Genomic DNA, 20422 nt, shown 5'->3' with positions numbered 1-20422 from the left:
GACCTATTTATTTTCTTCAACAGGAAGATCGCACCCCTTGGAGCAGGGTAGAGGAAATACAAGCTGGTGATTCCTTACTGTTTCACACTGGGCAGCTTAGGGACAGGGAAAAATGAGGAAGTGAAGACAAATACTAGTTAACATATTGCATTAAGCATATACATTTATTACAATGCATGAATCTTAAGAGCACAAAAGGGTTCCTATTAGCTATAGCAGGGTTTCCCAAACTTGGGTCTCATCATCCCTGTAGTCAAACAATAGCGGGAGACCCAAGTTTGGAAAACGCTGAGGTAGAGTAAACTAAAGCATTTTAAAATGCTTGCCTGCAGTGTTTCATTTGTAAGATGGAAAAGCAAATTTCTACAAGAAAGATCACTATAATTGAATCTTTTGCTGATTTTGCATGCAATGCTCTAACTAGCGCCTGTGTGCTTTGTAACTGTTATGTTCCTCTCAGTATTACAACATGATTAGTTGCAAATAAATCCACTTTGTGTACAAAAATATACTCCTGTGCCTTCAGCTCACTGTCTGGAGAATAAAGTGACTATCGAGAATGCAGAAGTTGGCCATCTGTTCCCAGCCATTTACAGAAAAGCCATTTCAATTTAGTTTTGTGCAATGGCAAGTTCTATAGTGTAATGACTCAACACGCTAGACACATACTTGACACACACACACACACACACACAAGGAAAAATAGAGAGAATACTTGGAAAATATTTTGATGATTTATTTACAGTATTTACATATAAATCCGATAGCTGTGCTCCACACATTGAAGAGTCTAGTCCAACGGCATATACAGTAGAATGTCAGCATACAGCTGTTACTTGTAGTTCCTTTGGGTGCTGTAAACTTATAGCAAGCTAATGTTAAGGAATGTGATGCTGGCTGATGAAAGGCTAAACCCAGTCTATGGACAAGTTATTCCCTTCGTACATAGAAGATGTTGTATCCAAGTTCTATTATCCCTCCAATGAGCAACACCCAAAAGGGAATAAAGACATAAGCTAGCTTTATTTCAGCAAGTTGTTCCAATTTAGCACAGAGGGCGAGGCAGAAGGCCAACTTAAGCAGCATTGCTACAAGGTACCAAGCTTTCTTCTTGAGGTGACGGGAACCATTTCGAGGGTCATAGCCAGACTTACAACGGCGAGCCATTTTTACAATTATCATAACGAGAAGAATAGTATCAAATATCCAAACTGGGATAAATATGAGAAACCAGTTCCATGGCGCCTTTTCATCCAGTTTCAACACTAACATGATCAGGAACAGCAACGTGAAGAGCCATGTGAGCAGCACTCTCTGCGCCAAGGACATTCTCATTTAAACAGCTTTAGTGGGTGGTTGGCAAGAGTAGAAAAGACGGTCCCTAGGATAAAGCAGAACAAAAACAAAATGGACCGGGGGGATATCAGTAAGTCTAGCAAAAACCAACCAACCAACCACACACCATCAAGCTAGGTTTATAAATGAAGCTTCACCCAACCTGCAATTTAAAAAGAAAGAAAACAGTCTCTGGGCCAAGTCTAGTTTACATTTGGGGCTGGATTCAACTAATTAGTTCCACTAGTAGAAGCCCATGCAAGGACTTCCACTAGTGCAATGGGGCTCCCCCCCAAATTGGCTTGTGTGTGTGTCAGGAGAACCCCAAGAATAGTGCAAGGTGGGAGAAAATGGGAGATTATTCAATTCAGCAAGAAGAATTGCTTCTGCAGATGGAGAAATCTTAGCACTATGCTCCCGTATATTGACTTAAGCAAAAACAGTTGTGTCTCCCATTTTTATATGAAGCCATATAAGGTTACATGTTTGCTATTGACTTAGAAAACCCCAAACAACTTGGGACCAGGTTACCTGAATGAACACCTTTCCTCGTATGGACTTGCCCGCTGTCTAATAACTTTGCATGAGGCCCTCCTGGTTGTGTTGCAGCCTGCTGAAGTCCATCTTGCAGCAATGTGAAGGAGGGCCTTTTCGGTGGTGGTGGCGGCCAGTTTGTGGAACAGTCCCTCCTCTGAAATAAGGCAAGCACCAGCTGTAATATGCTTCAGGTGCTTGCTAAAAACATACTGTTATCTCCCTTCAGGTCTGCATAATATGTTACTCCTAGACTCTTAAATCCAATTGGTGGAGGAGAAAATAGTCTGTGGCCATGTGGTACAGATGTTGGAAAACACAACAGGAAAACATTAAGAATCATTAACTAAGGAACCAAATGTCATGAGTGACTGGCACGACAGCTCCCTGCTCATGCTGTGAAGTGTATGGTGGTCAGGTGCAAAGGTGAGTCAAACAAACTGGAACAGGCTGGGCAGGAGGTGGGCACTGGAGAAGGAGAGATGCTCAACCAGCCAGAGGATAAAGATGCAGCAAAAAATAGCATGTTTAGAGGGAGTTCCAAGCAGGAAGGGAGCAAAAATGGAGAAGGAGCAGCGGTAAAATCAAAGAATAAAGAAACAGGCAATGGGCAAGCTTCAGCAAGCAACTCAGGACACAGGGTGGGATGAAGGAAAAAGCTCCTATGTTTCTCTTCTTATGCTTTTGAAGTTCACATTTTAATTCTACAAATTTGGGAGAAAGAATTTCACTCAGCCTGATTCTAATCATGCTGCTCAGAAGTAAAATATGCTTAGGACTGCAGCCTTAAAATATTATAACTATAGATTTGAATTTTTTTTGGTGGACTGAAATACCTTTTATGCAAGATTTTCCAGATCACTGGTACCACCACCTAACAAAGTTTCTTATAAATCATAGTACATTAGACACTTTTTGTACACTGCTTCAGCATCCAGACATTGTAAAACAGCATGCAAAATTAATGAAGGAACTAAAATTATTTATACCACATCACTCAAGTGACTTTGCTATTGTAAGCAATAGTTATGTATATGGTTGTCAAAAGAAAGACAATCATTTGCTTGTGATGATTGTGAAGAATGCTGGACCATCTAATGTAGAAAGCCACTCCTCAAGAAAGACGGCATATTCAGGATCCCTTAGCATCAGATTGGTTATGCCTTATTAGTTAAACCTTAACTAATAAGGCATAACCAAACTGATGCAAAGGGATCCTGAATATGCACTTTTGTAATCTCACACTCATAGGTAGGGGCAGGGAACAGCATCCTAATAAAAGAAGGCAGGCTGCAAAAGACTTTATTTAAAGATTATAGGGCAATGGATTGCCTTGGTCCTACTTTTTATGAACGTTTATATGATAAATAATAATAATAATAATAATAATAATAATAATAATAATAATAATAATAATAATATATTTATACCTCGAGATGACAAGAATAAATATCGACATCCTGGGCATCAGTGAACTAAAATGGAAGGGAATGGGCGAATTCAGTTCGGATGACTATCATATCTACTACTGTGGGCAAGAATCCCGTAGTAGAAATGGAGTGGCCCTCATAGTCAACAAAAGAGTGGCAAAAGCTGTAATGGGATGCAATCTCAAAAATGACAGAATGATCTCGATACGAATCCAAGGCAGACCTTTTAACATCACAGTAATCCAAGTTTATGCACCAACTACCAGTGCTGAAGAAAGTGAAATTGACCAATTCTATGAAGACCTACAACACCTTCTAGAAATGACACCAAAGAAGGATGTTCTTCTCATTACAGGGGATTGGAATGCTAAAGTAGGGAATCAAGAGATAAAAGGAACAACTGGCAAGTTTGGCCTGGGAGTTCAAAATGAAGCAGGGCAAAGGCTAATAGAGTTCTGTCAAGAGAACAAGCTGGTCATCACAAACACTCTCTTCCAACAACACAAGAGACGACTCTACACATGGATATCACCAAATGGGCAGCATCGAAATCAGATTGATTATATTCTCTGCAGCCAAAGATGGAGAAGCTCTATACAGTCAGCAAAAACAAGACCTGGAGCTGACTGTAACTCAGATCATCAGCTTCTTATAGCAAAATTCCAGCTTAAACTGAAGAAAGTAGGAAAAACCACTGGGCCAGTAAGATACAATCTGAATCAAATCCCTTATGAATACACAGTGGAAGTGAGGAACAGGTTTAAGTATTTAGATTTGGTGGACAGAGTGCCTGAAGAACTATGGATGGAGGCTCGTAACATTATACAGGAGGCAGCAACGAAAACCATCCCAAGGAAAAGGAAATGCAAGAAAGCAAAATGGCTGTCCAACGAGGCCTTAAAAATAGCGGAGGAGAGGAGGCAAGCAAAATGCAAGGGAGATAGGGAAAGATACAGGAAACTGAATGCAGATTTCCAAAAAACAGCAAGGAGAGACAAGAGGGTCTTCTTAAATGAGCAATGCAAAGAAATAGAGGAAAACAATAGAATGGGGAAAACCAGAGATCTGTTCAAGAAAATTGGAGATATGAAAGGAACATTTCGTACAAAGATTACCATAATCAAGGACAAAAGTGGTAAGGACCTAACAGAAGCAGAAGACATCAAGAAGAGGTGGCAAGAATACACAGAGGAATTATACCAGAAAGATATGGAGGTCTCGTACACCCCAGGTAGTGTGGTTGCTGACCTTGAGCCAGACATCTTGGAGAGTGAAGTCAAATGGGCCTTAGAAAGCACTGCTAATAACAAGGCCAGTGGAAGTGATGATATTCCAGCTGAACTATTTAAAATTTTAAAAGATGATGCTGTTAAGGTGCTACACCCAATATGCCAGCAAGTTTGGAAAACTCAGCAATGGCCAGAGGATTGGAGAAGATCAGTCTACATCCCAATTCCAAAGAAGGGCAGTGCCAAAGAATGCTCCAACTACCGCACAATTGCGCTCATTTCACACGCTAGCAAGGTTATGCTTAAAATTCTACAAGGCAGGCTTAGGCAGTATGTGGACCGAGAACTCCCAGAAGTGCAAGCTGGATTTCGAAAGGGCAGAGGAACCAGAGACCAAATAGCAAACATGCGCTGGATTATGGAGAAAGCTAGAGAGTTCCAGAAAAACGTCTACTTCTGCTTCATTGACTATGCAAAAGCCTTTGACTGTGTCGACCACAGCAAACTATGGCAAGTTCTTAAAGAAATGGGAGTGCCTGATCACCTCATCTGTCTCCTGAGAAATCTCTATGTGGGACAAGAAGCTACAGTTAGAACTGGATATGGAACAACTGAGTGGTTCAAAATTGGGAAAGGAGTACGACAAGGTTGTATATTGTCTCCCTGCTTATTTAACTTATATGCAGAATTCATCATGCGAAAGGCTGGACTAGATGAATCCCAAGCCGGAATTAAGATTGCCGGAAGAAATATCAACAACCTCAGATATGCAGATGACACAACCTTGATGGCAGAAAGCGAGGAGGAATTAAAGAACCTTTTAATGAGGGTGAAAGAGGAGAGTGCAAAATATGGTCTGAAGCTCAACATCAAAAAAACCAAGATCATGGCCACTGGTCCCATCACCTCCTGGCAAATAGAAGGGGAAGAAATGGAGGCAGTGAGAGATTTTACTTTCTTGGGCTCCTTGATCACTGCAGATGGTGACAGCAGTCACGAAATTAAAAGACGCCTGCTTCTTGGGAGAAAAGCAATGACAAACCTAGACAGCATCTTAAAAAGCAGAGACATCACCTTGCCGACAAAGGTCCGTATAGTTAAAGCTATGGTTTTCCCAGTAGTGATGTATGGAAGTGAGAGCTGGACCATAAAGAAGGCTGATCGCCGAAGAATTGATGCTTTTGAATTATGGTGCTGGAGGAGACTCTTGAGAGTCCCATGGACTGCTAGAAGATCGAACCTATCCATTCTTAAGGAAATCAGCCCTGAGTGCTCCCTGGAAGGACAGATCGTGAAGCTCAGGCTCCAATACTTTGGCCACCTCATGAGAAGAGAAGAATCCTTGGAAAAGACCCTGATGTTGGGAAAGATTGAGGGCACTAGGAGAAGGGGACGACAGAGGACAAGATGGTTGGACAGTGTTCTCGAAGCTACGAACATGAGTTTGACCAAATTGCGGGAGGCAGTGCAAGACAGGAGTGCCTGGCGTGCTATGGTCCATGGGGTCACGAAGAGTCGGACACGACTAAACGACTAAACAACAACAACAACAACACCTCGCCCATCTGGCTGGGTCTCCCCAGCCATTCTGGGCGGCTTCCAACAAGACATTAAAATACAATGATCTATTACACATTAAAAGCTTCCCTAAACAGGGCTGCCTTCAGATGTCTCCTGAAAGTCTGGTAGTTGTTTTTCTCTTTGACATCTGGTGGGAGGGCGTTCCACAGGGCGGGTGCCACTACCGAGAAGGCCCTCTGCCTGGTTCCCTGTAACTTGGCTTCTCACAGCGAGGGAACCACCAGAAGACCCTTGGTACTGGACATCAGTGTCCGGGCAGAACGATGGGGGTGAAGACGCTCCATTAGGTATACTGGACCAAGGCCATTTAGGGCTTTGAAGGTCAGCACCAACACTTTGAATTGTGCTCAGAAACGTACTGGGAGCCAATGTAGGTTTTTCAAGACCAGTGTTACGTGGTCTTGGCGACTGTTCCCAGTCACCAGTCTAGCTGCTGCATTCTGGATTAGTTGTAGTTTCCGGGTCACCTTCAAAGGTAGCCCCACGTAGAGCGCACTGCAGTAGTCCAAGTGGGAGATAACCAGAGCATGCACCACTCTGTTGAGACAGTCTGTAGGCAGGTAGGGTCTCAGCCTGCATACTAGATGGAGCTGATAGACAGCTGCCCTGGACACAGAACTGACCTGCGCCTCCATGGACTGCTGTGAGTCCAAAATGACTTCCAGGCTGTGCACCTTGTTCTTCAGGGGCACAGTTACCACATTCAGGACAAGGGAGTCCTCCACACATGCCCGCCTCCTGGGACAAAGGTAAGAGCTGTTTCCTTGTTCTGCTGGATCTCTCAGCGGCTTTTGACACCATTGACCATAACATCCTTCTGGACCGTCTAGAGGGCTTGGGAGCTGGGGGCACTGTCATGCAGTGGTTCCGCTCCTTCCTCCTGGGCCATGTTCAGAAAGTGGTGGTGGGGGATGAGTGTTCAGACCCCTGGGCTCTCACTTGTGGGGTGCCTCAGGGTTCTGTCCTCTGCCCCATGCTTTTTAACATCTATATGCAGCCGCTGGGAGAGATCATCAGGGGGTTTGGGCTGGGTGTCCATCAGTATGTGGATGATACCCAGCTCTACCTCTCTTTTAAATCAGAACCAGTGAAGGCGGTGAAGGTCCTGTGTGAGTGCTTGGAGGCGGTTGGAGGGTGGATGGCAGCTAACAGATTGAGATTGAATCCTGACAAGACAGAAGTACTGTTTGTGGGGGACAGGAGGCGGGCAGGTGTGGAGGACTCCCTGGTCCTGAATGGGGTAACTGTGCCCCTGAAAGACCAGGTGCGCAGCCTGGGAGTCATTTTAGACTCACAGCTGTCCATGGAGGCACAGGTCAACTCTGTGTCCAGGGCAGCTGTCTATCAGCTCCATCTGGTACGCAGGCTGAGTCCCTACCTGCCCACTGACTGTCTCTCCAGAGTGGTGCATGCTCTAGTTATCTCTCGCTTGGACTACTGCAATGCGCTCTACGTGGGGCTACCTTTGAAGGTGACCCGGAAACTACAACTAATCCAGAATGCGGCAGCTAGACTGGTGACTGGGAGCGGCCGCCGAGATCACATAACACCGGTCCTAAAAGACCTACATTGGCTCCCAGTACGTTTCCGAGCACAATTCAAAGTGTTGGTGTTGACCTTTAAAGCCCTAAATGGCCTCGGTCCGGTATACCTGAAGGAGCGTCTCCACCCCCATCGTTCTGCCCAGACACTGAGGTCCAGCTCTGAGGGCCTTCTGGCGGTTCCCTCATTACGAGAAGCCAAGTTACAGGGAACCAGGCAGAGGGCCTTCTCGGTAGTGGCACCCACCCTGTGGAATGCCCTCCCACTAGAGGTCAAAGAGAACAACAATTACCAGACCTTTAGAAGGCATCTCAAGGCAGCCCTGTTTAGGGAAGCTTTTAATGTTTGATGGATTTCTGTATTTTAGAATTTCTGTTTTTTTTGGAAGCCGCCCAGAGTGGCTGGGGGAACCCGGCCAGATGGGCGGGGTATAAATAATAAATTATTATTATTATTATTATTATTCCTACTGTCACCTTAGAATGCTTTTAAAATTTAAATAAAAGAATACCCTTAAAGCCTCCTAGTAGCTAGGAATAATAGGTTTAGGTGTGAGACTGACACCAACACTGGAGACAAAATGTTTCTTAAATACATAAGGGAATACTGATTTTTAGTTTTGGATCTTAAAAATGCTTGATGACAGTTTCTATGGACTCAAGGGATACTGTTGCAGACACCTGTCAAATTCCCTTGATTTCTGGTCCCAGCCAAATTCTCACAATCCTTTCCTCGCTACTGGATGCAATCTGCCTCTGGCCCCAAAGCTTCCCTGACTGTACTTTCTGCAGCTTGAACAGTTCAGCTGAGTTTTAAAAACTCGCTTGGCAGCCATTTTTTGGCAAGACCTTAACACAGGGTTCCCTTCTTCTGAAACAAAGTAGGTATAGTTACCACATTGCAGAGGAATAGCTTAATACAGTATTCAGATGCCAACCATTCACCTTCAGCTCAGTCTTTGCCTCGCACCTCCATCATCAACCGACTTCCCAAATGCCATTATTTCTCCCCACTGACTTTTTTTGCTGATGAGAATTTGCAGCCAATCAGACTGTGCTGCTTCCTATACCAGTAAAAAACAAATTTACCTAAGGCAGGCTCCATCTATAAATGCTAAAAGGATGGTGTCTCTCTATCCGCTTTCTGATCCTATCACCAAGCACATACCGTACTGCTACTCAGGCCTGCAACACAATAGCAGCACAATGCCTCAAACTTTGACAGTTGCTATGCTCTGACATCAACAGCGGCCACAGAACCATTTCCCAAAGCACAAAACATACATATAAGAAGTACAAAACACAACATTTATTGGCACAGCTGCTTCCCAATGAGCCTTTGAGCAGCATTCAGCTGACTAGGACCTAGATCACCTTAAGGGGGAGAATAGCTCTAATTTTCTTTTTAGGAAGCCTTATGGGCCACGAATGGACGCTCTCCCACTGCATTGCTTTTAGCTTGCTAGAAGCTAAGTTCTTGCTGTTTTATGCCGGCTTTTAAAAAAAAGCGATTTGTGAAATAGGATTATTGCCCCCCGTTGAGGGCAATAATTGAATACACTCAGGTCAGGAAAAACCCTATCCATGTGTATTCAGAAGTCATGTTCTACTGAATTCAATGCCCCCGTGTAATGGTGTCTCCCGCCCTCCCCCCTGGGGGGCTAAACCATAGCAAGTAAGAGACTCTATGAGGGGGCATACCATTAGGGACAAAAGGGGGGGGAGAGGAGGGGACTCCTCCACCACCGCCGACCTGAGCTAAATACCGCATTAATTCCAAATTACCCACCAGTCACGCTTCTGGCGTGCCTCGCAGCAGCAGCCGCGGCCCTAGGACAGGGCCCCAGAGACTCGCTTCATCACAGCCCACCACTCGAGGCCTCAGCCAAACCAGCGAGAAAAGAGAAGCCAACGTTTAAGCTGCTCCGACAGCCCGGGAGCCGACCGGACGATGATATATACGTCACATCCCGCACGACACGCTCATCGGTTGCAGAAGCTGCCTGTCATGTCGCTTGCTCCAAGCCCATTGGGTTGTCTGCATCAAATCCCACCTCCTACACCGAGAATCGCCCGGCCCCTCGCGGGCAGCACGCCTTCGCTAAGTGCCCATTGGACAGGCTTGGGGAGGGATTCCCCCCCCCCTCATCCATTTCTGTCGAAGCGTGACTTACTACGCTCTCTCCTCCCTCTTCTCCGACTCGCGGAAACAGCTGCCCATCACAGCCACTTTTTTAAAAAAGCCCGTTTTGCGGCTACCAATCGCTTTTCACAGACGGGCTCCTTTCTTTGGCACCATTGGGTGCAACGCTCGCTCAAACCGCCTCAGCCCCGCCTTCTCCAGGGGCTCGCCGTCCAATAAAGAAAGTTGTTTATGTTGAGGCCCTCGGCGTCGAAGAGAGCAGCTGCCCGTCGCTGAATTTTTTTTCGGTCGCCGCGCGCCGCATTCCTCCCCCCTCCTTCCCTGCCTCAGAGAGAGAGGGAGAGGGAAGGAGGGGCGATGATTGACGTGCCGCCTTTTCCGCGGCAGCGCGCTGTTGCTGCCGCCGCCGTCTCGAGCGCGCGCGCCCGGAGCCGCGAGCTGTTGCCTCGCGCGGCGGCTCGTGCCCTTCTCCGCTGACGGACGGACTGTTGTCTTCGCGGCGCATCCCCCGCCCTTTTCTGCCGCGTGCAGCGAGTACGGAGACCCGGTAAGATTCGAACCTCGCTCCCCCCGCGCGAGCGCAGAGGGATGTATGGCGGGGGTCTATCTGAGAGAGCGGGAACGAAGGGCAGAGCGGGAGAGGCGAGCCAGGGGGACCCCTTGCCTGCCTCGGGGGTGGTGGGCGTTTGCAGGGGGAGAGGATGTCAAGAGGCGCCTCCTCCTGCCCTTGGAGGGGAGCGGGTCCGGAAAGGAGGCTCGGGATCGGGTCCTCCTTGCGGGGGACGAGCCTCCTCCGCAGGTGTGAGCGGCGCCGCGGGCGAGGGGTGTGCCGCGCGTGTGGAGAGGCGCGGAGCGGGTCCGGTGCCAGGGACACCAGGGAGGGCCGGCCGGCGGCGAGCGGGGTTCACGCCGGGACAGGGCAGCCTGGGCTGCTGTAATTGGAAAGCGAAGCGGGGAGGGGGAGGAGGTGACGGGCTGCCCAGGGCGCGTCTGAGGGGAGGCGAGGGCAGCCCAGAGAAGCCCAGCAGCGGTTGCAAAGCTGGCCTTATTATAGCCCCAAGTTTTTTCCGTGAGCTGCCAGCTCGGCTTCGGCCCGCCTCGGTGTTCCTCCTTGTAATTCGTCCAGCGTTTGTGCCTGAGTTGCTTCATATTACTGTAAAGTGTTTGTGAGTTCAGCTTGCTCCCGCAGGATTAAGGTAACGGCTCCGATTATTATGGATTTGTGCGTTCGTGTGTGGGATTCATATGGGGACTGCCATTGTGTCCTTTGCTGCAGGGGTGGTTGTGCATGTGCTGATGTGCTCTCTTCCAGATCCTCCAGATGCTTACAACTCTCAGAGAACACTATTGAGACCCTGTTCACTTTCTATCAGTGTATTCCCCCCCCCCCCGGCTTTATCAGTCTCTTCATTGTGCTTTTCTGTCACAACAAAATTTCTGTGGTCTGCATTACAAGATTATGCACAATCTGTTGCACCATTATGCCATTGAAATAAGGTGGTTTTCTTTTGTCCAGATATACAGTTCAGTAAAGATGTATTGGGTTCATACTCTTTAGAGCAAGTGAACCATTCATAGCCCTTGCTCTTAAATTCAACCATCTATATACAACCAAACTTGTTGTTCTTCCCCCTTTCTTTCTCACCACAGTTTCCCTTCTCTTTTAGTCAAAGGATGCTAACTACAGTACTGTAGTCTATCTCACAAACAGACCATGTTGAACCTTTCACCTGGAATGTCTTCACTGACAACATCTGCCGAACTACTGTATTAAAATGGTTCCTAAAATATTGCTTGGGATCTGCTCTAGGAGAATGGGACAAGTAATCGCAGGAACATATGGGGTACTGAATGGACGCGGGTGGAGCTGTGGGTTAAACCGCAGAGCCTAGGGCTTGCCGATCAGAAGGTCAGCGGTTCAAATCCCCGTGACGGGGTGAGCTCCTGTTGCTCGGTCCCTGCTCCTGCCCACCTAGCAGTTCAAAAGCATGAAGTGCAAGTAGATAAATAGGTACCACTCCAGCGGGAAGGTAAACGGCGTTTCCGTGCACTGCTCTGGTTCACAAGAAGCGGCTTTGTCATGCTGACCACATGACCTGGAAGCTGTACACCGGCCAGTAAAGTGATATGAGTGGCGCAGCCCCAGAGTCGTCCGTGACTGGACCTAAGGGTGAGGTTTCCCTTTACCTATGGGGTACTGAAGCACCGTAAAAGCTATGTTTGATTCTCTCCCTCCCCCAGCTTCTTGATATTCACTTATGTATCATTTACATTGTGTATTTGGGCCTTGTGGTCAATGTGGTGGGGGTGTTTTGTTTGTTAAGTTTAGATAGTAATGGCTTATTCTTTGCACTAGCAATGTCTTAGATACCTCACATCACTTAGGGACTTCATTAAACCTCGATGGTATTTATCCACTTTACCATGCATGCCAGTTTTATTTGATGTGATATGTGTGGCGTTGAAAAATCATTTGAGAATAATGCAAAATGAATTGATTGAGTTAGCAATACCACTGGCAGTCTTTTGGAGCCTCATCTTTATACTAACTTTCATTAAGTACAAATATCTGAGCAAAAAATGCTAGCTTATAGACTAAAATGCAGTTGTTAAGCTACACATTTCATTATTTGTGGTTTTGGGATTGCACTGTTCTTAGTGATATTGTTCCCCCCCAGAATTTTTAAGTGTCTGAATTGTGTTTGTTTAGATTCTTGCAGGCATGGTCTTTCTTTACATGATATTTTATTAGTATGACTTGGTCTGGTTCACCAATCTCTGGTGACAAATCTGTTTTCCTTCTTGTCTCTCCCTAGAAAATGTGTTTCACAGAAAATTTATAATGTCAAGTGTTCTAGAACTCAATTTCTGTGTTCCAAATAAAACCTTTAACCTTGGAAATCTGTATTTCTAATGAATGCTTTTGTGCTGTTGGTGGGAGAGGACAAGTAAGAAGAGTGTTTAAAGCAGGGGTGTCAAACTCAAATTCATCGGGGGCCGCATCAGCAGTTTGGTCACCCTCAAAGGGCCAGTTGTATCTGTAGGACTATGTGTCCACTCTTTATTATCATAAATTATTGTCACTGCATTCAATTATTACTGTTTTTTGTAATAATGTAAGCAATAACTAACAGTCAGAATAATGGCAAGTAGATATTCAAATGTACAATTATTGTACAATTTATTGAAAAATGATTTTTGGTAACTGCACTGGGTGGTGGAGGCTCACTAGGGTTTCATGCAGGAGCTTTGCAGAGCTACTGGTACCTGGAGATGCTGGGGTCCTTCTGCATGCAGGACAGATGTTCTGCCAGTGAGCCACCACCCTTCACCAAAGGGACTGGCTGAGGTTGACTCACTGGAGCTGTTCTCCTGGTTCCAGGGTTTAAGGGCCAGAAGTATAAAGCAGCATCCTATGTTTCTGAGGAGAGGGAGAGGGAGGGGAGGGGAGGGGAGGAAGGCACTGCTGGGTGCTTTGTCTGTGCTTCAGCAGCAGCAGCAGCCATTTCCAGGCGCCGAGCCGTGGCAGGAGGAGGATTCAAAGTGCTACAGAGCACTGCTGCGTCGCAGAGGCTCAGGACTCTCTGTGTGGCGCTGCTGGGCGCTGACCCGGCAAGCTGCCTCCTCCTTCTCCTGCTGTGGCTCGGGGTGCTCCACGCAGCGCTGCTCCGGCCACCTTTCTACCCCTCCCCCCAGGCCCCAGCTGTTTGTTGGCGCGGCGCTTCAGCAGCAAGATCCCGCTGCTGGGTCCCGCTGGCTGGGGCGCTTGGCGGGCCACATGACGAGGTCTGGCGGGCCGGATTTGGCCCCCGGGCCTTGTGTTTGACACCCATGGTTTAAAGAAATCCTTATGTAAAATATTTTTATCCAGTTTGCCTTTGGAGTAAGATTTCTGTATGGTCCTCTTTGTTCTTAATGGATCATATTAGGCAGTACACTACTGGTATCAATGCTGAAAAAATAGGAAAAATTTGCAGCAATTTTTACATTTAAATAAGGATAGGATTATGTTGATTTGCAGTTTAGACGAATGATTGAAAAGCTGCTTCTCTAGGAATGCAGCTGTAATAAAGTGATTTAAATAGTCCATTTGAAAAAACCCTTAAAATTATATGTGTCTGCATCACATACTGTTTTTAGTTCACCCAGTGGCAAGTGGATACTTGACCCAGTGATCTCTAGAGTGATTAAAGCTGATACTTGGCAAAACCATATCCTTAGAAATCCTTTGAACTTTGACTACATCAGCCCGTGAGGTTGAGGAACAGACTTTTTACATTTTTGTAGCATGATTTCTGTTCATGTTTTCATGCACTCCCACAGAGTGCAGTAGGATTTACTTCTAATATGTGTGCATATTGTTTCACTTTTAATTAAATTTAGTTTTGGGGCTTGATCTACTTTGGGAATGTCCCAGTGCAGGAATTAATGTGTTAAATTCCTTGGCTTGGTTCCAAGGAACTACTTAAGGCAAGCTTAGTAATTTTTTTTTAAAAAAAATCTGAATAGTGGATGAACATGACATATTGCAAGCTGCTTTGGAAATAGCCAATCTTTGAGAGCTGTTGCTGGAAAATACAAGCCCAAAGGCCCACTGTATGTTTGGCAATGACTGAATTATGAATTACCAGGAAAAGCTAGAGATTCCTTGAATAGAATCCACAAGCTGCACCTCCTGCCTGACCTCCACCAGTTTAGTATCTTCCACTGAGCCTCATGAATCACACAGCGGTGCCTACTCATAGGAGCCTGTATAACTGCACTAAAATATGAGAAATATGTCCTCATGAGTGTTGTTTTTTGATGTCTGTTTGTACAAAAACCTGGGGGCACAAAACAAAACTATGCAGCCATAATCATCTTCCCCTTTGTTATCACTATACTTATGGGATGTGGGGTCTGCAAAGAGAAATACTTCAGTTGCTGGGCTCCTTCATTAGAGAAACTTCCAGGGAAGTATTTTTCTTATTTTTATTCAACAACTAGTGGATAGTACAGGATAGGAGTGATGAATCTTTCAAGTTGTGAGTTTTTATTTGCACACCAGGCATCCGCAACCTTCGGCCCTCCAGTTGTTTTGGACTACAATTCCCACCATCCCTGATCACTGGTCCTGTTAGCTAGGGATCATGGGAGTTGTAGGCCAAAACATCTGGAGGGCCGCAGGTTGGGGATGCCTGCGCGACACAGACACCCTGCACTATGCCAGAATAATATTTAATAACAATACCACCTCATTTTATGGGTTGGAACCTTTTCTGCTACCGCTCCTTTAATCCTAGAAGGGAATTTTAGGGAATTCAGTTTTCATGTCTCCACTCTGAACTTTCACCTCAAAAGAGGCCTGCTAGCCTTAAGCTATGAGTGGGGAAGCTGTGACCATTCAGATGTTGTGGTATTCCGACTCCTCTCAGCCCCAGCCATCATAGCGAATGGTGGGAGTTGCATTCTAACAATATCTGAATGACCACAGGTTCCCCATCCCTATCCTAAGTGTTTCTTTTTGCAGCAGAAGTTCTGTTACTGCCCCCAAAGGAGATCTAGCCCAAATTCCTGATGGCCATATGAACTCAACTCAGTCCCCAGGCCCCTACACTCTCATTTTCCTGCTGGAGTTCAAGAATTGGCATATGTATGCAGCTGTTCCACTTGGCTAGTAAGTTCCCAGTCTACCAAGATTTGTGTGCTAGGAGAGTGACTGAATTGGGAGTACTGTATTTGACCAAACCAAGTACAAGGAAGAAGAGGGGCAGGGAGGCACCTCGCTAAGCAGAGACTCTTCTTTGGGACCAAACATTGGTGGCTGTAGATGATAGACAGCCTGAGCATAAAAAAGCAATGTAGAGATGGAGAAAAGGTTGCCCTTCTCAACCATGCACATACAGTAGCTGTGGAGAGATTGAGGCATGCCTCCCCCTCTAGAGTTCTGAAACAATACCTAAGAGGGTCATCAAAAGGGAGGGAGTGCCCCTAGCCCCTCTACACCTTTGGGGTGTGGAACTAGTTGCACAGTTCATCTGATTCCTGACAATAGAGAAATGACCAGTTGGTTTTCCCAGAAAAACGAAGTATCACTGAGTGGGATAGCAAACTTTTTTAGAATGAATAAAAAATCATAATCATGTAGCAGACCATTTTATAAATAAATTAAAAAGAGACATCTTCTCTTTCTAATTGAGGGTCCCTCATGTTACATGTGTCTAGTTGCATCACTGCAGTGGGACTCCTTCATACATCACTTAAATAATGCAAGAAGATGTAGCACAGAGGTAGGCAGTGTGATTCCCTGCCATTTACAAGTCTCATTGTTCCTGGTTATTGACCATGCTGGCTGGGACATATGGATGTTGTAGCACCATGTTGGGTATCCCTTATCTGTGACTCCTTTCCTTGCCAACATGCCCCTGTTTTCCAGAGGAGCAATGGTAGCATAGGGTAATAATAATCTTTTGCTGTGTGGTTCGGTTTGTCACATTTCCCTAGCCATGCTGTAACACAGGGTCCCCAAACTAAGGCCCGGGGGCCGGATGCGGCCCAATCGCCTTCTAAATCCGGCCCACCAACGGTTCGGGAATCAGCATGTTTTTACATGAGTAGAATGTGTCCTTTTATTTAAAATGCATCTCTGGGTTATTTGTGGGGCCTGCCTGGTGTTTTTACATGAGTAGAATGTGTGCTTTTATTTAAAATGCATCTCTGGGTTATTTGTGGGGCATAGGAATTCGTTCATATTTTTTTTCAAAATATAGTCCGGCCCCCCACAAGGTCTGAGGGACAGTGGACCGGCCCCCTGCTGAAAAAGTTTGCTGATCCCTGCTGTAACAGTTCCCATGCTGTAAACATAAAGTGAGAAAGGGACTGAGCTCTTTAGCCTCATGATCACCATATTATTTGTTAATCTCTGAATTGTTCATGTGATAAAAATATAGCCATTTTGTGTAGATGACAAGTTTGTGCCAAGTGAAGGAAGCCCTAGGACGAATGAGAAAAGTTGTTCTGGCAAATGAGTTTGATTAATGTTTATACCACCACATTTTTGGGAACGTTTGATAGCATATTATACCCTGGAGACAGTAACTTGGATCTGAACATATTCTTGTTCTGCCTGTAGACAGCCAGGATACTTAGAATTGAGGTAGTTTAAAAATAGCTTTTATATGACATTCTTAACGAAGGTTTTTAACACAAACAGGCCAGGCATCATGAAAACAGTGCAACTCAGTTCTAGAAGCAGGACATGTACCATACAGGTCCACAGCAGAACCTATCTGCAACACATTCATCTCAAGACTACGAGAATAAACTTGACTGAGTGACGTGGTATGGCCGCAATAACATATATGGTGCTTGTGAAAAGGATGCTTGTAAATTTGATCAGTGATGGAATTTGCCTAAGACAGTGATGGGGAATAGAAAGAATATGACTGGATTCTGCCTCCTCAAAACCTTCTTGGTTGGTGGGCAGGGCTGTCAGTCACCTGCTAACAAGTGGATGTTGGGTGAACCAAGTGAACCAAGAGATCCTGTTTTGGGCAGGGTTCAGCTGCATTATGGAGTGCCAATCAGTTGATTAGTGATTACAGTAAGTCACTGCAGAAGAAGTTTTTTTTTGTCACTAGCTTGAATTCAAGCTGGCAATTGACAGCAAGGAAAGGAAGCATACTTAAGAGGGTGTTCCCATTTCTTCATTTTAGCTGTGGCTTGAAGTTCATTGTATCTGATATCACATATGATGCCTAAAGTGGGAAAGGTGGACATAGTTTGCCCAAAGCAGCCTGGCAAGCCAATCTCTAATCCTTGGAGGTCTAGTTAGGCTCACTAGTCCTGATCTAAGCTGTGGAAAAGTTCATAAGTGAAACTATGGTAGCAAAGCAAAATAAAAAAATCCTTCCAGTAGCACCTTAGAGACCAACTAAGTTTGTCATAGGTCTGACAAACGAAAGCTCATACCTATGACAAACTTAGTTGGTCTCTAAGGTGCTACTGGAAGGATTTTTTTATTTTGTTTTGACTGCGTCAGACCAACACGGCTTCCTACCTGTAACTAGTACTATGGTAGCAAATGAGGCATATGTATAGTACGTAATGATGTAGAGAAGCAGGCTCATATATTGCAGAAGTTCACATCTCTGTTCCAAATCAAAGTAACAAAGCTGCAGTTGTGCAGGCAAAGTGCTGCCATTCATAGATCTGCTGGCAGAGGCTACTAGAAAGCAATGGGAAGTCCTTCTTTTCACTAGCCTTATGGATGAATGATTTTATTTACTGCAGTAGAACTTTGCCACAGACAAGGACTCTACTGTGTACTTATTTTGTAGTGCCTCAATCATAAGCTTTTATTACATATTCCTATCATTTTTTACATGACAAAAGTAAGGGTTATATAAAACAATGATGTATTTCTTCAGTTTATTTATACTATTATTGATTTTGCATACTGTCCTATACCTGCAGGTCTCAGGGTGGCTCACAGGATAAAATAAAAAATAAAATAAAAAAAATCCTTCCAGCAGCACCTTAGAGACCAACTAAGTTTGTCATTGGCATGAGCTTTCGTGTGCATGCACACTTATTCAGATACACTGAAACCAGTCACCATATGCTTATATATAGTGAGAAGGTGGGGAGGGGTATTACTACCTCCTTGTGGTGGGAATGGGTGATTGATAAAATAATGATATAAAATCCACAACATACATAATAAAAACAAAAAAAAGAACAACCCAATAACGCTCCCCCCAAACACATTTTTAAAGGGCATCTTTGGATTGTGTGGCCATGATTTAGTAGCACAAATCATTATAAATACAAGTGAATATAAGATCTAATGGTATAGCTGAGTGTGAAAACTAGTTAAGTATTTTGAGGAACTGAATGTTTGAGATGTACTGAGTCTTGTGACAATCTTGGAATTTTTCTGAAGGCTATATGTTTTATAACCTGTAGAAAACCACAGTTGAGTTACATTACTTATTTCCCACACATATACACACAGAACTCATTGATATTCCTGAGAGATTAACAAAATAGAAAGAATTATATGACTCATTTTTGTTGTTCCAAAAATATTTTAGTAAAGGCTGTTATTATCCAATATCTTACTTCTCTGAAATCCTTTGTCAAATCTAGTAGAAAAGGTCCAAATCATATTTTCACCTTCCTAAATTAAGAGACATTCAGCAGCATTTTATATGCAGGCATCTCATAGTATGTGTGGTGTTCCAGAATAAAATGAATATTAGCTTAAAAACAACATCTGGGGCTGTCTGTTTAGTCAGCAAGGTGGCTGCTGAGTGGAGCCAAAAACTTGAAGGGGAAAATATTCTTACAAATATAGCAAGTGGTATAAAGCTTTTTGAATGATGATTTAATATACTTGGCTCCTTGTTGTAAAACTTTTGGATCACTTATGGGTTTAAATATAAAAATGTCCTACCACTAAATTGTCCAGCACAAAACAAGTTTCGCTGCTGCTAGAGGAGAAATGGGAATGTCCCTCTAAATGTGCTGAGATTCATTTAGATCAATGTCCATATAAGATTATATACCCAACACTTCTGCGTGCAAAGTTTGCATAGTACCTGACATGACTAAAACTCAAGTTGTAAAAACTCTGGATTATGAACTTCTTTACAAACCGAAAGTTGTGATTCTTCAAAGAAGCTGTTATAAAAGTGCTGCCAGATGATATTTTAAACACAGCACCTTAACTTTATAGTAGCAAACATGGTTTCATGGGTTTAGATTTCAAGCCTTCATCAATATAATAAAATAGATATTATTATTTTACGGTATCAAATTAATGTATTGCTTTAGAGTGTTAGCTGTGTAGCTCTTAGCCACACTTTCAGAGTACTTTTTGGACCAACATAAACATGACATTGTAGAATGAGGAAAGTTAGAAGGCATAAAATAGGAGCATATGATCATTTAGCTGGGCTGAGTTAATTATCCCAGTCAGATACATACAGTAATTTTGTCTCCCAAAGACAGACTGACACCAGACAGCTCTGGTGTGATTTGGGGCTCTTTGGTCCCAGTACCAGCATAATATAGTATATGATATGTTGTACATGATCCAAACTTTAAATGTCTTTAACCCAGTGCTTTAGAGAATGGATCATGTTATTGAGAGTAATGTATTTAGTGGTAAGGGTTACTTCAACAAATTTGTCTAACCTCTTATGCATTTTATTTTAAACTAGTCTTCTTTCTCAGTTACTGCTTTTATGCTTTTTTGATCCAAAGTCATGTGAACAAAGGTCTGCTCTCATATGGGGCTTCCCTGCCTCTCCTTCCTATTGCAGCCTCCTACCCCCCCTCCCAGCCATCTCGAAGAGTCAAGGGATCTGCTGGAATGGGGTAGGTAAAACTATGGGGGGAAAGGAATGGGCAACTCTGGATCCAGCTCCCCTGCCTTTAAGCCACTTTCAGCTATGTAAGCAACCTGTTTCCATTTAAAAGTACAAACACAAAAAAACAACCAAAATATTTCCCTTGAACCTACAACCGTAAAGTGGGTGGAAAGAAACTGCTAGTTTGTTGATAGTAGTGGAGGACAAACATGAGGTTCTGTGAAGGAGAGACTTGTATTTTGACAACTAACTTAATCAGATATTTATATTTTGC

At 44.4% G+C, this 20422-nt stretch overlaps 2 protein-coding genes across 8 annotated transcripts in view; one reads left to right on the top strand and one right to left on the bottom strand.

Moving 5' to 3' along the window:
* Positions 1 to 694: 694 nt before the first annotated feature.
* TMEM60 (transmembrane protein 60) lies at positions 695 to 9601 on the bottom strand. Of its 4 annotated transcripts, XM_060279519.1 has the most exons (4): positions 9440 to 9600; positions 8596 to 8714; positions 1867 to 2026; positions 696 to 1381 (listed from the first exon to the last, which is right to left on the bottom strand). In XM_060279519.1, exon 4 carries the CDS (start codon positions 1333 to 1335, stop codon positions 931 to 933), a length of 405 nt encoding a protein of 134 aa, XP_060135502.1. In that variant the 5' UTR covers positions 1336 to 1381; positions 1867 to 2026; positions 8596 to 8714; positions 9440 to 9600; the 3' UTR covers positions 696 to 930. The 4 variants fall into 4 exon arrangements, with proteins under 4 accessions (XP_034982603.1, XP_060135502.1, XP_034982600.1 ...); XM_035126709.2 differs by lacking the exon at positions 8596 to 8714; XM_060279520.1 differs by lacking the exons at positions 8596 to 8714; positions 9440 to 9600 and adding an exon at positions 6733 to 6842.
* A 437-nt stretch (positions 9602 to 10038) lies between these two features.
* PHTF2 (putative homeodomain transcription factor 2) overlaps positions 10039 to 20422 on the top strand; it is a 67219-nt gene continuing 56835 nt past the window's right edge. For 2 of the 4 annotated variants that reach the window (XM_035126715.2, XM_060279518.1), the window contains exon 1: positions 10039 to 10340. The gene's annotated coding sequence lies outside the window, so the exon portion shown is untranslated. Of the gene's footprint in view, positions 10341 to 10458; positions 10990 to 20422 lie in introns of those variants that run through there. The other 2 variants (XM_060279517.1, XM_060279516.1) reach the window with 2 other exon arrangements.

The sequence above is a fragment of the Zootoca vivipara genome, chromosome 10 (genome assembly GCF_963506605.1).
Source record: "Zootoca vivipara chromosome 10, rZooViv1.1, whole genome shotgun sequence".
Classification (NCBI taxonomy): domain Eukaryota; kingdom Metazoa; phylum Chordata; class Lepidosauria; order Squamata; family Lacertidae; genus Zootoca; species Zootoca vivipara.
The sequence above is the reverse complement of the archived record's forward strand: the minus strand, read 5'-3'. Positions and strand labels throughout refer to the sequence as shown.

What these genes read in the sequence shown, in the direction of transcription:
- TMEM60 (XM_035126712.2), bottom strand. Translation starts at nt 1,335, where the DNA reads ATGAGAATGTCCTTGGCGCAGAGAGTGCTGCTCACATGGCTCTTCACG.